We start from the raw sequence: 14,445 nt of genomic DNA, 5'->3' as shown, positions 1-14,445 counted from the left end.
GCTTTCCCGTTCAGTCTCCTTCTCTGGCTCTATTTTTCCTCCTCTTCTCCCAACCCTCTTACATGTTAGTGTTCCCTGGTGTTCTGATTTTGGGCTCTCCCCCCTTCTTTCACTTATATACATACTTTCACAGGGTGATCTAGTCCCATGGCTTTTATTGCTCTTTTTGTTAATGATCCCAAGTTGAGTTTCTTCCCTCTGTCCAGATCAGTACTGGCTATCTCTGTCCCAGGCCCAGTTCGTATTTGACCACAGTATGCTTAAACTTGAATTCTGTTTTATGCCTTCTCTCCTTTATCTCAGTATTCTTTATTCTGCTATCTTGATTTAATTAAAATGCTATCTATTCAGTTGCTCTTTTTTGAAACTAGGAAAGGAATTTTTTTTCACGTGTTCCTCTTCTTCATTCTCACATTTTTTCTATTTCCAAGTTCTTGGTTCCTAAAATTCTCTCAGTTCTAACCCCTTTTCCCTAATTATATGACCTTTGATTAAGGTGTTAGTGTCTCACCTGTACTTCACTTAGCCTTTACTCGTTTTTTTGCCTCCAGGTTTTTTCTGTAATTTGTGTCTATTTAAAAAGCGATCTGTCTAATAACTAGAATCTAATGAACTCATGTCACTTTGCTACTTTATGACTCCTTGTTACCGACAGAATGAAATCCAAACAATAGCACCCAAATTTTGTCTTATTACTCGCTATTTCTCACATCTCACCTCTGCTGGACAGAGTCATCTTGTTTTCTGCACACTCCATGATGTTTTAAGCCTGTATCCTTTTGTATAGGCTGTTTCTGTCTACCCAGAATGCCCTTAACCTTGGATCCTCTGGCAAGTTCCTCTTTTTCCCTTAAGTATTGTTTCTTCTTTTGGGATGACTCTTAATCACTTGTCACGAAGAAGCTTACATGTACATATATTATAAAGCTGCTTTAATAAGGGGGAAAAAGATTTGAATAAGACCAGGGTGTAGATGTTTTTAAATAAATGCTTGGTGGTAAGTGCTTGTTGCTCCAGGCACAATCAGACTTCTAAAAATCAAGACTTCACTTATTATTGGTTGTTTATTATAATTAATGTTGAAGAGATAGATAGATATTTGCATTATAAGTAGATATTTGCATTATAAGACCAAATAGAGTACACATAGGGTTTTTTTAAGCTTTGAGGAGTTTTTAGACACATTGTTTATAGACTTTGGATTCTTTCTAAATGAAACATTAGACGTATGTAGGGGTATTTCAGAAAACAGTTTAAAGACTCATTTTAATTATTTGTTCACCATATAAAGCTTTGAGTTTTTCTTTGTAACAGAGTTGGGTAGCCTAGAAATTAAAATGCCCTTTGATAGAGAGAATTACATACTTATAACTTCCAAATCTGAGGGAGCCGGTATAAGTAAATCATGGAATCACAGAATGTTATTTTCTTTGGACTTAAGTGTTCTCTCGTCGCCATTTTTGGGAAAGCAAATGAATGGGCTATTTCCTACATTTATACTATATATATTTACTACATGAATGAAAATTGATTTGAGAAATACAGTTATCAACACTGCTTAAAATGGTGGTAAGAGTTTATTTGATGTCATTTTTATGTATAGAATGTCCCCTGATTTCAATCTTTTCTACTACAAAACGAACCTAAGTAGGAAGAAATTATGATACCATCCACCGATGACTTTATATCACTTAAAATATGCTAAGGTTATTGTCATGCTGGAGACTGCTTGTTGCGCCATGTGTCATGCAGGGTGTCATGCAGGGTCTCTGGTCCCACTCCTCACATAAAAACGCAGGGTATGGTGAGTCCAAAAAGGAACACCCATGGAGCCGTAGATAGGGGAGTCATACCACTATATTCTCGCTGGCGGCTGGGTTGGAGACACAGGAAGCAGGAACCACACTGTCCGCAACCTGCCATCCTAACTGCAATCCGCACTTGCCAGCCACCATCTTCTTGCTAGCCCCCATTTTTTATTAGCGTAGCCACGGCAGTTATATTAGTGGCCAATGGCTCACTGGTTACAGCTGACGGCCAACTAGCCACAGCTGATGGCCATCCAATCACAGTTGATGGCCATTTACTACCTGAGCTAGCACCTTTCCATGAGAGGCCGAGAGCCTGGAAACTGCATTCCTGGCTCTGTCCCCACAGTAATTTAGACTAGTGTTTCTCAAACTTTTTGGTCTCAGGACTCCCTCTTTATACTTTAGAAGTTGGTTGAAGCCCTACCGCTAATAAGCTATAAGGTTAATTATCAATATTTACCATACTGGAAATTAAAACACTCAATATTTATTAAATACGTATTTTTTAAAAAAAATAAACCATATTAACAATCAGCATTTTTTAAATTAAAAATAACTTTTATTTAAAAAAATTTAGAGAGAAGAACGGCATTATTACATACTTTTATAAATCTTTGTAATGTCTGGCTTATAAACGCTGGAATTTCATATCTGCTTCTGCATTTCATCTATTGCAATATATTGTTTTGGTTGAAGTATATTAAGAAAGTCCTGTTTCACACACATTGTTGGAAAAGAGGAGTATTTTGCCTTTTCAGATAATTGTGGATATTTTTTTGATACTTCACCAAAACTCAACAAGTGATAGTTTCTTAAAGATTAATTGCAATGTGCAATCTGAATGCATCAGTTGACTTTTTGTACTCTAGTACATTAAAATCCATGGGTTTATCTCGCAGTTCAAATGCCTCTTTTACCAGTGGATGATTTTGTAATTTTAGCATCATTCATTAGTCATTAGAAAAATATCCATTGAGTTGTATAAGATCTTTCATATGTTGATAACATCTCACGTGATATCAAAAAATCACATTCATTAGTATCAGAAAAGTGTTAAGTACTGTGTTGAGAAGCTGTTAAGCACATGGAGTCAAATACAAATTTTACAAAGTTCGTATTTTAGGTTGAATACTTAAAGTCTGTCATTGGCAACAAATATTGTCAGTTCTTTCCATTGAAATGACAACTTTTCTTCTTTACATTTGAGAAATGTCTGCCAAACACCCAAGTCTAATAATTAGTTTGTATGTTTGTTGTTTTCTTAAATAAAAATAATAGCATTCCGTTATAAATGTGTAAGTTCAGTTCCTAACTCAGTCATATTGGTGTTTTTTCCTTGAGACAGTCTTCATGCTTTGGGTATGTAGTAAACGTGCTTTATGTGTACTTCTTTATCATTCCGCAGAATATTAGAATAACATGTACTCAAGGGTAGAGTTTAATAAAATTAATCGTTTTAAAGGCTTCATTAAAGACATTCTTTAGTGTGCCTGGCTTTTTACTGTGTGTGTGATGATGAAGAATAGGATACTATATTAATACAGTTTGATGCCATTGCCTTGACTTATGTTAAGGTACCAGTAGCTTCACCCACCATTGTTTTTGTACCATCAGTGCAAATGTTAACATAATCAAAAAGGCAAGTGTAACAAGTGTAACATATTAGTATCATGAAAAATAGTTTTGGCCCTCAGGAATCTCCGATGGATTCATGGACCACTTTGAGAACCACTGATTTAGACTTTCGAAAGGAAAAAGCATCTCATCTCTTAATTCACTTCTCAATACCTAAGACACTTCCTTAGATAGAAAGAAGACCAAAATCTTTGTCATTCTAATTTCATATAATAATAAGTAACATTTTATTGAATGTTTGTTATGTGCCAGTTGTAGATACTATTATACTTTCTCTGATGTGTGTTTTTTCCACACCATCAAGCAATTTTCCAATTCTCAGCAGATAGTGATTTGGTGTCCTACAAATTTAACTCAATTCTGACAATATCTATCTACCTAGAGATAGTGTCAGATCGCATAGGTTAAGGGTTCAGTCCCACAAGACTGCCCCCCACTTCAGATGCCAGTTGCAAGACTGGGTTATTACCTGTACTTCTTCTCCACTCTCAATTCCACAATTGACTTGGGTTTGATTAATTTGTTAGAGTGGCTCACAGAACTCAGAGAAACATTTACATAGGCTTACCAGTTTATTATAAAGGACATTATAAAGGATACAGAAAAATAGTCAGATGAGGAGATATATGGGGCAAGGTCTAGAACAGTCCTGAGCACAGGAACTTCTGTTCCTCTGGAGTTTAGAGTACGTACTCTCCCAACACATCTGTGTGTTCACCAACCTGGAAGCTCTCCACACCCCCTCCTTTTGGGTTTCTATGGAGCTTCATACATAGGCAAGATTAAATCATTGGCCATTAATGATTGAACTCAATCTCCAGCCCCTCTCGCATCCCTGAAGGTTGGGAGGTCCTGGGGTTGAAAGTTTCAACCCTTTAATCAATCACTTGGTTGGTTCCCCTGGTAACCAGCCCCTATCCTTAAGGGCTTTCCAGAAGTGATGTCATTATCATAAATTTAGCTGTACTTGAAAAGGGGCTTGTTATGATTGATGGTGCTCCTGTTACTTCTGTGATTCCAGGATTATTCAGTAACCTATAATAAAACACCAAATATAACAAAAGATCACTCCCATTTTGCTTGTATTTAGGAGATTCCAAGAATATTGGGAGCTGTGATCCAGGAACAGTAGATGAAGACCGAATATATATTATTGTAAAGCATAATGTCACACTTGCATCTTATAGGTGAGACAGCGGTACAGAGAAGTTAAATTGCTCAAAGCCACATAGCTAGTAATTGTTACAGTTTGACTCTAGAGCCCAACCTTTAGAATAGATTTCACATGCATGTGACTTTAGCTATTTACTCTTTACTACAGTCTTTATTCTTTTTTAAATCTGTATTTGAGGAAGAAAACAGTGCAATAGTATATTTTAAATAGAGATTTGTATTAGCAACATACTTTTTAAATCTTAGAGTGAAAGTTTTCTTTTTAATAGTATTTCTAGTTAGAGTATTTCTTGGACAGTGAAGTCTTATTAGCGTTATCAGAATCTTTAAAAATATCATCATGTTTAACTTGTAAAGTACACACACACAATTATTCTACAGTTCCTAATTACACAGTCATGTGTTTTCCCCATTAAGTCCTACGACCCACTTTTCTGTGACATGAGCGTAAAGTTGTGTTACTTTTGTGTTGTGGTTGGTGATGCATAATTGTTGTGTCACTAAAATGTTTTTTAGGTGTTTATCACACCTGGAACATTCTTCACATTTAAATATATATTTTTGTTTTTGAGATTTGGATATTCTATTTGGTTTATACTTTTATGTCAAGAAACTAAGTCCTTTGGTGATGTATTTTATAGGAGAGCCTGTTAGCAATTAATACTATGAAAGACCCTTAGCCAATATCTGTCAGTGCTGACGCTGAACACTGCCTACACAAAGCAGGTTACAGGAATTGGATACTGTTTTTTAAATGACTGTGATTTCTTTTAACCTCTTTTGGTATGGACAAAATGATTTATAGTCATCTAGGAAACTACACATAAAGAATACCTGTGTTTTAGATATTTAAAAAAGCATTAGGAAAGTATTTTTTATGGAACTCATGAAAAAGGAAAAATTAACAATTTGATACTTGTTTTACAAAGAAATGCGTTATTATAATTCTTGATTTTTCTTCCTTCCTTTTTAGGCTTCTCATTTCTTTTGGGGACTGTGGGCTTTGATTCAAGCCAAATATTCCACTATTGAATTTGATTTCCTTGGGTAAGTTTAATTTTACTTATGCATTACATTTGTCTCTGCTGTCTTTGAATTAACATTTAGAACTTGCAGGGCACATTGCAATTATTTTAAGTCGAGTGTTACAAAGGTTGGATATATTTAATAGTTGGTCTGAGAGGAAATCTAGTATAATGTTAAGTGTACTCAGTATCAGAAAAGTGTCCAGTAGGTGGTGCAATAAACTAAAAATATGTTCTTTGAAAATCTTAAAACTTAAAAAAAATCAGTTTAGATGGGTAAGTAGAAATAAAGGATTAAGTTTTTCAGCTTTGACTAATTCTGTCATTTTTCTCTTTTTTCACTAGGTATGCAGTTGTTCGTTTTAACCAATATTTTAAAATGAAGCCTGAGGTTACTGCATTAAAAATGCCTGAATAAAGAAGAGATTTAATTATTCTCAAGTAGCTGAACAATGCTTGCGAATCTTTTCTTAAGAAATTCAGAAAAGCCAATACTTGTTAAAATTCTGTTATTTAATTTGGTTATCTTGCTTTATAAATTATGCCTCTAAACAGTCACAGTCTATTTTTTAAATAGACTGAATGATGTAAAAAAAATATACCTACTGCTCTCAGTATGTGGTGGATTAGAAATTTGTTAAATCTGCAAAAAAGTATAAGATTCAGTTTAACCTTTGATAATTTAATCTATGTTATATGTGAATTATTTATTATAGTTGTAACATGATTCTGTGACTGCTTTCATCTATTTCATCTGTTTAAATGTAATCAATGAAAATGGTCCAGAGAAAAACTTTTTTTGTTTTGCTTTAATAAGATTAATTTTAGTAAACATTCTAGGTGTTCAGTGTAACCTTTTTATCTTGATGCACTGCAGTAAAATGGATCATTTACTTTTGAAATGCCAGACACTGATCTAGATAACTTAGGATGTTCATTGAAAAATACCTGTTTAGGAAGGTGAAATATTAATAAATTCACTGTCTATGCTAGTGGTACATCTTATTGAGTTGAATATTGGAAAGTTTCTTTTTTGGGGAATATATCTTAGAATTAAATTCCCTTCTCCCTATATAGTCTGGCAGTATACATATTAATATTTAATGTATAATCCAGGAATAGATATGAATGATTTTGTTACCAAAATCTGTATTCAGTAATGTTCTCATATACTAAATGTGGTTATTTACATTACTAGTTTAAGATTTTAGTATATCAAATTGTTTCTAACCAAAAGTTTTGTTATACATATTGGGATGTTTTATGTATTTGTTTACTAAATAGTAGCTAGTAGAACAGTTGCTAATTTTGGAAACAAGGATAGAATGTTTATCACACTTGGGAACAAAAAAATATCATTTCAATTAATTCTTTTTACCCCTCCACCTTTATTTCTTACATTTTGGTTTCATGTTTTAGTTTGGCTCCATGTCTTTAGAATGGTAGCAAATGATTACTTGATTCATATAGCTCAGAGAAATAAGTTGAGGTGGTTAAAAGAATTAAATAAGGAACATTCAAGGCATTGATCTTATACACTTAAAATCTGATAAAACAAAATGTGAATTAAGGAGAAATACTCAAGGTAGGAAGTCTCTTATTTTGATTTCTCTTGATTTTGTTTAATTGTGTTTTTTATTTTGTCTAGGAGTGTGAGGATGGTGATTATCATATGGAAGGAAGTTAGATCTTTGGGTTGTTAAGTAGGCTTCAAGTTTTGAAGACTGTTGCATAGTCATGGTTGTCTTTACTTAGAAAATTTATCTGACAAGCTTTGCACTTTGGTCACATAAGTGCCCATGTACAAAGTTGGCTTAATGGATCTGCATATTCAGAATATGCAACTACAAATTAATCCTCTGAGAAATCTTCTGGGGAGTCTGATGTATTACTCCAAATGACTTAATATGCTCAGATAAATGCTTTAAAATACTTGGATTATCTCAAGATGTTTAAAGCTAATAAGGTAAATAGAAACACTTAAAGGCCATTTTAAATGGTAAATTCTAGTTACATAAATAGAACCATAAAATCTGTTTGTGTCTATAACAGTGTTAGACCAAGATTTGTTTTCTACCTCCCCGATGTTATAAATGTTCCCTTCTGTTTTATAAACCATATTATTATACTGTAGAAGCAATAGAATTTTACCTAATTGACAAAATGAATGGAACCAATTAAACAATTAATAGTTTTTTATATAATTTAAAGTGAACTTGAAAATTTGTTTTTTGGGGAACTTTTCATCTGTGGTTGGCATATTTTCTTATAATGATGAAGAATATGTAATACTTTTGATTTTTTTTGTTTTGTTTTTCAACTTCTTAAAGTGCAACAGTATGTATTTTGGAGAACTGGGAGGAGAGATCATTTTTCTACCTTACTCCATATTCTTCAAACTATTTTGAATAGAGATTCACTGAGCCATTGTTGGTAGACTGTGATAGCTGCTAACTGTGACACTATTATAAGCATTTCAGAGAGATTCATATAGAAGTAAATGTAAAGGGGAATAAAGACTCTCACTTTAGCCCTGTGAGTATGCAGTGGGTCTTGGGAACAAAATCAGATATTTAAGGTATTTCCTCCACTCTTTGGCTAGATTTTGGGTGTTGTGATGCTCCCACTTCTGTATTGGTTTTTGGGATCATGCTGCAGGCTAATAATAGGGTTCAAAGTTGCTTCCCTTTTTATTGACCATTTAAGGGATTCTCAAGGAAAAACATCTCTAAAATTTATCCTGTGGCTTGTAGAGATGTCTGTTGCCTTTTTATGTTAAGCTAAAGAACTTGAATGCCTTACCTAATAACTCAACTTGTAAGCTCATTTTGTAAATATGAAAATGGTTGTTAGAGAAGTGGCATTCATGTGTACTCATTGTTAGTCAATAGACCATAGTGGCCTGGACGCTTTAACAAGCAAAATTCCCCAACTTTTCTTTTTTGTTCCTTACATACTTGTAAGATCTTACCTGACCAGTAATATTTGATTTTTTCCCCTGCCTGACCCCATACTACCACCATTTTCTGGAAATCAAAGAAAAGTGGTAGTAAGTCATACTGTTCACATGATCATTTGAGATCAATATGAGCACAAAACTCATAAACTAGGTTTGCCTGGAATGTATATAAAACTGTAAATAAAAATTTGTAAATTAGTGTGAGTTGTATCTTACATATGAGATTGTGTATTGTTTGTCATTCTTTTTTTCTTTTGTAGAATTTTTTCTGTAAGGAAATGATCCAGTTCTTTGGTTTTAGACTGCAGAGAGTCAACAGTTCTAGCTGCATAGTGGGATAACAAGAGGAACTGGAAATAGGGTCTATCAGTTTTTGTTAATGTCAGTACTTATTTATTTAGCCTCTCAGTGCCTAATATGACTTTTTGTCATTCTTTAGTTGTCCATTGGTTTTTGTGAGGTTAGATACCTGCAAGCAGTTAATTATTACACTGTTAGAGCTCCATTCTTTGAGTCATGATTCTAAGGTAAAGCAAATTAAAAATATAATTTAATGATTGCAAACTGAAGTATTATCCTTTTCCATCTTAAAGGTTTTAACCCTTTTCTACAAAAAAACTTTGAAATATTAGCTATCTCAATTCAAATCTCATATATGCAAGAGATCTGATAAATAGTAGCTCTTCATCTTAAGCATATCTCTAAATATAAAGTTGTTCAATAGGGATTGTAAAAGATAGAAAAGACGTAAGTAATCTTTTAATGACTGCTATTTCCATTTTTGCTGGACTAAAAATATTTTAACTTCATAAATATGTTACTGAAGTTTCCAGATTTAAAGAAAAAAAGTTCCTGCAGACACTTTAAATTACAAGTTAAAAACCCCTCACTTTACTAATTATATAGTTATTTCTTTTGTACATGACACAAAGCCTTCTGTACCATTTTTAATTCTTTTGTAATATAAATGAGAATACTATGAGTTTGATTTCTGCTTTAAATTGCCTTTAATAAGCATTTTATACTGCATTCCAAAGTGATATAGACTTAAGGTTTTAGTATTAATTAGTCATTCAGTTGATAGACCAAGTTAACAATGCTTTATGCTAGAAGCAGAGTTGTTATTGGCAGCAACTTGCACTTACTTTACACAAAAGGCAAACTCAATTATTATGCACAGAGGAAAATGGAATTCTGAGTATGTGGTAAAGCAACTTTCTCTTCATTTCAAAATTGATTTGCTCTGATTTTTTCTTTAGTTCATTAGATTTGAGAATGTCCTTTGACTGGAAACTTAGTTACATGTTAAGGCAGTCTGTTTTGTTTTTGTCTCTTCTCTTTTTTTTAAAGAAATACATTAGTTTTATTGAACTGCCTTTTTTTCCTTCTTACCACCTGTGGGATTTCAGTGTTATGTCTTGGGTTTAGTGTCTTCAGACAGAAAAGCGTATTGGTTATTTTAAATGAATTTTTCCCGTCTTTAAAGCTTAGTCTGTAAAATGCGTTACTATAAAAGAATACTTGCATTTGCATCACTTAAGTACTTGAAAACTGAAATTAATAAAATACGTTACATAATAAGACTTTCCTGAACAGTTTTTTTACACTAAATTTTTAAATTTCTAGATCATAATTTGAAATGGACAGAGGATTTTAAACTATTTGAATGGAAAAAATAATAGTGCTTATAGAAAATACCCTTTTGTGTTGGAGACATCCAAAATTAAAGTTTTTGTTAGGTTTCTGTCCTGAAATCTTTTTTTTTTTGGTTCCCTGTGTGCTTACTATGCTACTGATGTTACCAGCAGGTTAAAATAAAATCTGTGTTAATTATGAATCCGGTAGCTTTTCTAGTTATGAAAAATTTGTGTAAAGTACTCTAACCTTGTGTAGGCATATTTTTGTTTACTTCTTACCCATTAATGGTATAAATGCCATTAATCATTTTAACAAAACACTTAAAAGAACTTTATAAAAATTGAAAACATTACATCTTGTGTCTGGACTAGTTAGTGAACGTTAAGAAAAAGCTGACTGATTTAAATTGTTTCATTATTTAAATTTAAAAACTCTTAAACTTTCAGAGGTAGGTTGAGACCTGATGGTATCCATGTAAATTAGCTCCTGTGACCTAGAAAAGACTCCCCAAAAGCAGTGGAAGAGATGAGAGTATTTACTGGCCATGGCTGTAGTGTGCTGCTACTTCAATTTAGGTAGTGTCACTCTGAAATTTTTATTGTCCATTAATTTGAAGTTTTCTGTTATTTGTACTAAAGTAACTATAAATTGGTAGAATCTGCAAAGAGGAAAAATGTTAACTACTGTATTTAGGAGCTTTTGTACAGCTGGGTGAAGTTTCCATGCTATAAAGTATTTGAATTTTAAAATATACTATTATAAGAAGGAAGACATGATATTATTCCATGTGCTTAAATGATAATTTTCTTACGCAGTTTCAGAAGGAAGAAAACAAAATGAATTAATTGTCATTGCGTTAGTTGTATGTTGAATTGGGGAATTGTGGCATAAAGCTTAAATTTGTGTTTATCAAATGTGAACCATAGTAGTATAATGCTGCTTTGTATATACTGTAAGTGCTACAAATAGTCTCAGCACTGAAAATGTATTGATACCTCTCAAATGAATGCAACTTTTGACGTAGTTGTTTTGATATGCCTCAGAAAGTGTCTGAGTGTCTTGAGAACTTGTTAATCTGTTTGGTAATGAAGATACTTCCTGTTTTTTGTTGCATATTTTCATGTTTAAAATTTAATTTTTACATTTTTACTACTGTTAATTTAAGTAAAATTTGTTCTGTGGATAAAATGGGGTTGCCAGTAAAGAAAATTAAAAAACAGCCTCATTCATGTAACTGCTTAAGTAAAAGTACATTTTTCTTTACGTTCATAAACTTTTAATGAAACTATTTCTGTTTAAACATAAGTGATGTTTAGGCTTTATTTTTGTTTAATAAGGCCATTTACCATTGATTAGATGAAGGAATGTATCTTTTTGAAGAGATTTATATTCTGTAAATAAAAAATTGGTTGTAACAATAAAGTTGGTTCTAACTGCAGTGTATCCATAAATCTTGTTATTTCGATTTTTGTGGTTTTCTTTTTTGTGGAAAAGCAAGACTTTTCAAAGTTAGTGTATAACTTTATATTATTTGAAGTGATTCTTTAATTTCTAATTCTCTGGTTTTATAATACAGTGTTAAAAAGTTTTGAAAAAAGTTTACTTTCAAAAATTTGGTTTGATGAATGGAATATCACATAATTTAGTAACAAATTCTGTTTACCTAGTTTAAAAATCCATTGTTTTTCTAAGTAGTATACTTTGTGTTTTCACTGTGCTTGGAGCTGAAAACATGAATACAAGACACTGGGACTTAGCATCCACGGTGTAGGCAGGGAGTATCTATTCAACTAGCTTTTATTAAGCTCTTTCTAATCAGGTGATGTGATAGGTGATGGAGATACAAAGATAAAATACACTCTCTACCTTCAGGTAATGTTTATCATAAGAATTCTCCATAACAAAATGTGTGTGTGTGTGTGTGTGTGTGTGTGTGTGTGTGTGTTTCATAAAAAGTGTTTTCCAGTTTGCGTTTATGTGGTGGTTTCTAATGATTAGATTGAGGTTACATTTATGTATTTCCAGCCAAAAGACTATGAAAGTGATGTGTCTTTGCTAGGGTATCATATCCAAGGAACTCAATGTTGATGTTGATTTTGGACACCTGATTAAAGTATTCTGTGTCTTCATTGAATGTTTATTTTCCCTCCTTGTAAATAATAAACTACGGGGAGATACTTTAAGATTATCATTTTGCTGCTTTTCCAATGTCCCTTCTCCCTCCCCTGATTTAGCAACACTTGATAACTGTCTATACCAATCGTTATTACCGTATTTCCCCGAAAATAAGACCGGGTCTTAAATTAATTTTTGCTCCAAAGGATGCATTAGGGCTTAAGTTAAGGGGATGTCATCCTGAAAAATCATGCTAGGGCTTATTTCCAGTTAGGCCTTATTTTTGGGGAAACTCGGTATGAAGGCTGCAAAAGACTCATTTTTCAATTCTGCTACAGGCTCCATGTCTGTCGACCATCTATCTACATCCATGTGGGTGTATTTTAAGTATAAACTCTTAGGTTTCTGATTTATTCGGGAATTATAATCTGTCACTATACTTACTTACATCAATGTTAAAATTGTCTAAGATTTGGCTTGGGGAGCCTCATCAAATCTGGTGTGTGCGTGTGTCAATCTGATAGGCCCTTAACATTTTTTGAACACTTCCTTGCTTTCTAGTAAAATAAGATGATCCAGACTAATTTTGTACCTTCCCTTTCTGAGCCCTGGAATCAGCCATTTTTCCAAGGAGCCTGGTTCCTTTTAGGAGGAATGGTTCTTCGAAACGTATCTGGGAACTACGTATGCTCATTGCTTCTGGGATATCACTGATCCTAGACCCTTGCAGCTGGCACAGCAAGGAAACACACACACACACACACACACACACACACACACACACACAACAGATAAATAATATATTTCAGAAATTGGGAGTCCATACTGACACCTCCAATTTCTAATCCAACTTCACAAAGTTTTTCTTTAACTCTCCCGTTTATATTTGTGTTTCCCATTTTCCTTGCTCTGATAAGGTTTGTATTTTTGTTAAGGATACCATAGAACTGATGTGCCCTTTGCAGTGTATCACACAGGATATATGATGTTAATATATATGTTACCAGTGATTCTAACCTTGAACATTCACTTGATTAAAGTGTCTGCCATGTTTCTCCCAATTTTCTTTTAATTAAAATCTTGGCACTTTGAAACTATGAGAATTTTTTTGTGTGTGTGTGTGGCTATTTTAACATCATGGGCAGTTTTGCCTCAACAATTGTGACATTTGCCGGATGTTGATTTTTGTGTTACCCTCTTTCCTTCTACATTCATAAATTGGAATTTTACTGTAAGGAAGAGCTTTACCTTATGTCTATTCAACTATTTGTATCAGTAAGGAAAAAGATATTCTATGGTCTGTAATCCGTTACAATCCTTTTGTCGCTCAGTTTGCTGCAGTTTGGTGATTGAGAGCACCTTCAAACTGGATGCGATATCCTTTCAACATGCTTGTGTCATTTTTTCAGCATTTCCTTTTCTGGCAACATAAGACATTCCAGGTTAGGCTTGTACCTTTCCTGCTCCAACACGCCTCAGCTCAGCTATTTCTTCAAGGAGCCCTGACACATTTATAATATTTTTGAGAATGATATTTAGAGACTAAGATCTGAGTGCCAGGTGTATTCATTGTTACTGGGGTGTTAACTTGTAAATTACGTCAGTTGACAAAATCAGGAAATTACAACAAAAAATAACATGCATCTCTACTTCTTGATCCGTCTGTTTTTGTAACTTTATTTTGGTCATTTCAGACTTAACAGAAAAGTCATGAGAAAAGTGCACTTCCATATATCCTTTGTTCCAAAGTCCCCCAATTTAATATTTTACTTCCTTTATCGTTTTCTGTCTGTATTATTTCATTTTGTGAATTATTTGCACACATTTCTTTACCCATCGATACTTGTATTTCCTAAGAACACTTCTGGCCTCCATTGTTTCTGACGAGTTGGTGATCATTCAAATGAATGTTCCTCTGTGTGTGGTGTGTGATTTTTTTCTAGCTGCTTTCAAGATTTTAAATTGATTTTCAGCAATTTGATTATGATGTGTTTAGGTGTAATTTCCTTTGTGTTTTTTACCGTGTTTGAGTTTTGGCTTTTCTGATTCTGTAAATTAAGGCCTTTGACCAAATTTTGGGGAAATTTCA

At 33.3% G+C, this 14,445-nt stretch overlaps 1 protein-coding gene across 1 annotated transcript in view; it reads left to right on the top strand.

Annotated features, from left to right (window-relative positions):
* Positions 1-11,684, top strand: part of ETNK1 (ethanolamine kinase 1) — a 56,994-nt gene extending 45,310 nt beyond the window's left edge. Inside the window, exons 7-8 of the mRNA XM_019737892.2 lie at positions 5,593-5,666; positions 5,990-11,684. Of these exons, the coding sequence (XP_019593451.1) occupies positions 5,593-5,666; positions 5,990-6,062 (147 nt within the window). The 3' untranslated portion in view covers positions 6,063-11,684. The remainder of the gene's footprint in view (positions 1-5,592; positions 5,667-5,989) is intronic.
* Positions 11,685-14,445: the final 2,761 nt, after the last annotated feature.

Source organism: Rhinolophus sinicus, linkage group LG02, assembly GCF_036562045.2.
Source record: "Rhinolophus sinicus isolate RSC01 linkage group LG02, ASM3656204v1, whole genome shotgun sequence".
In the NCBI taxonomy this organism is placed as follows: domain Eukaryota; kingdom Metazoa; phylum Chordata; class Mammalia; order Chiroptera; family Rhinolophidae; genus Rhinolophus; species Rhinolophus sinicus.
This window is presented reverse-complemented; position numbering and strand designations above follow the sequence as displayed.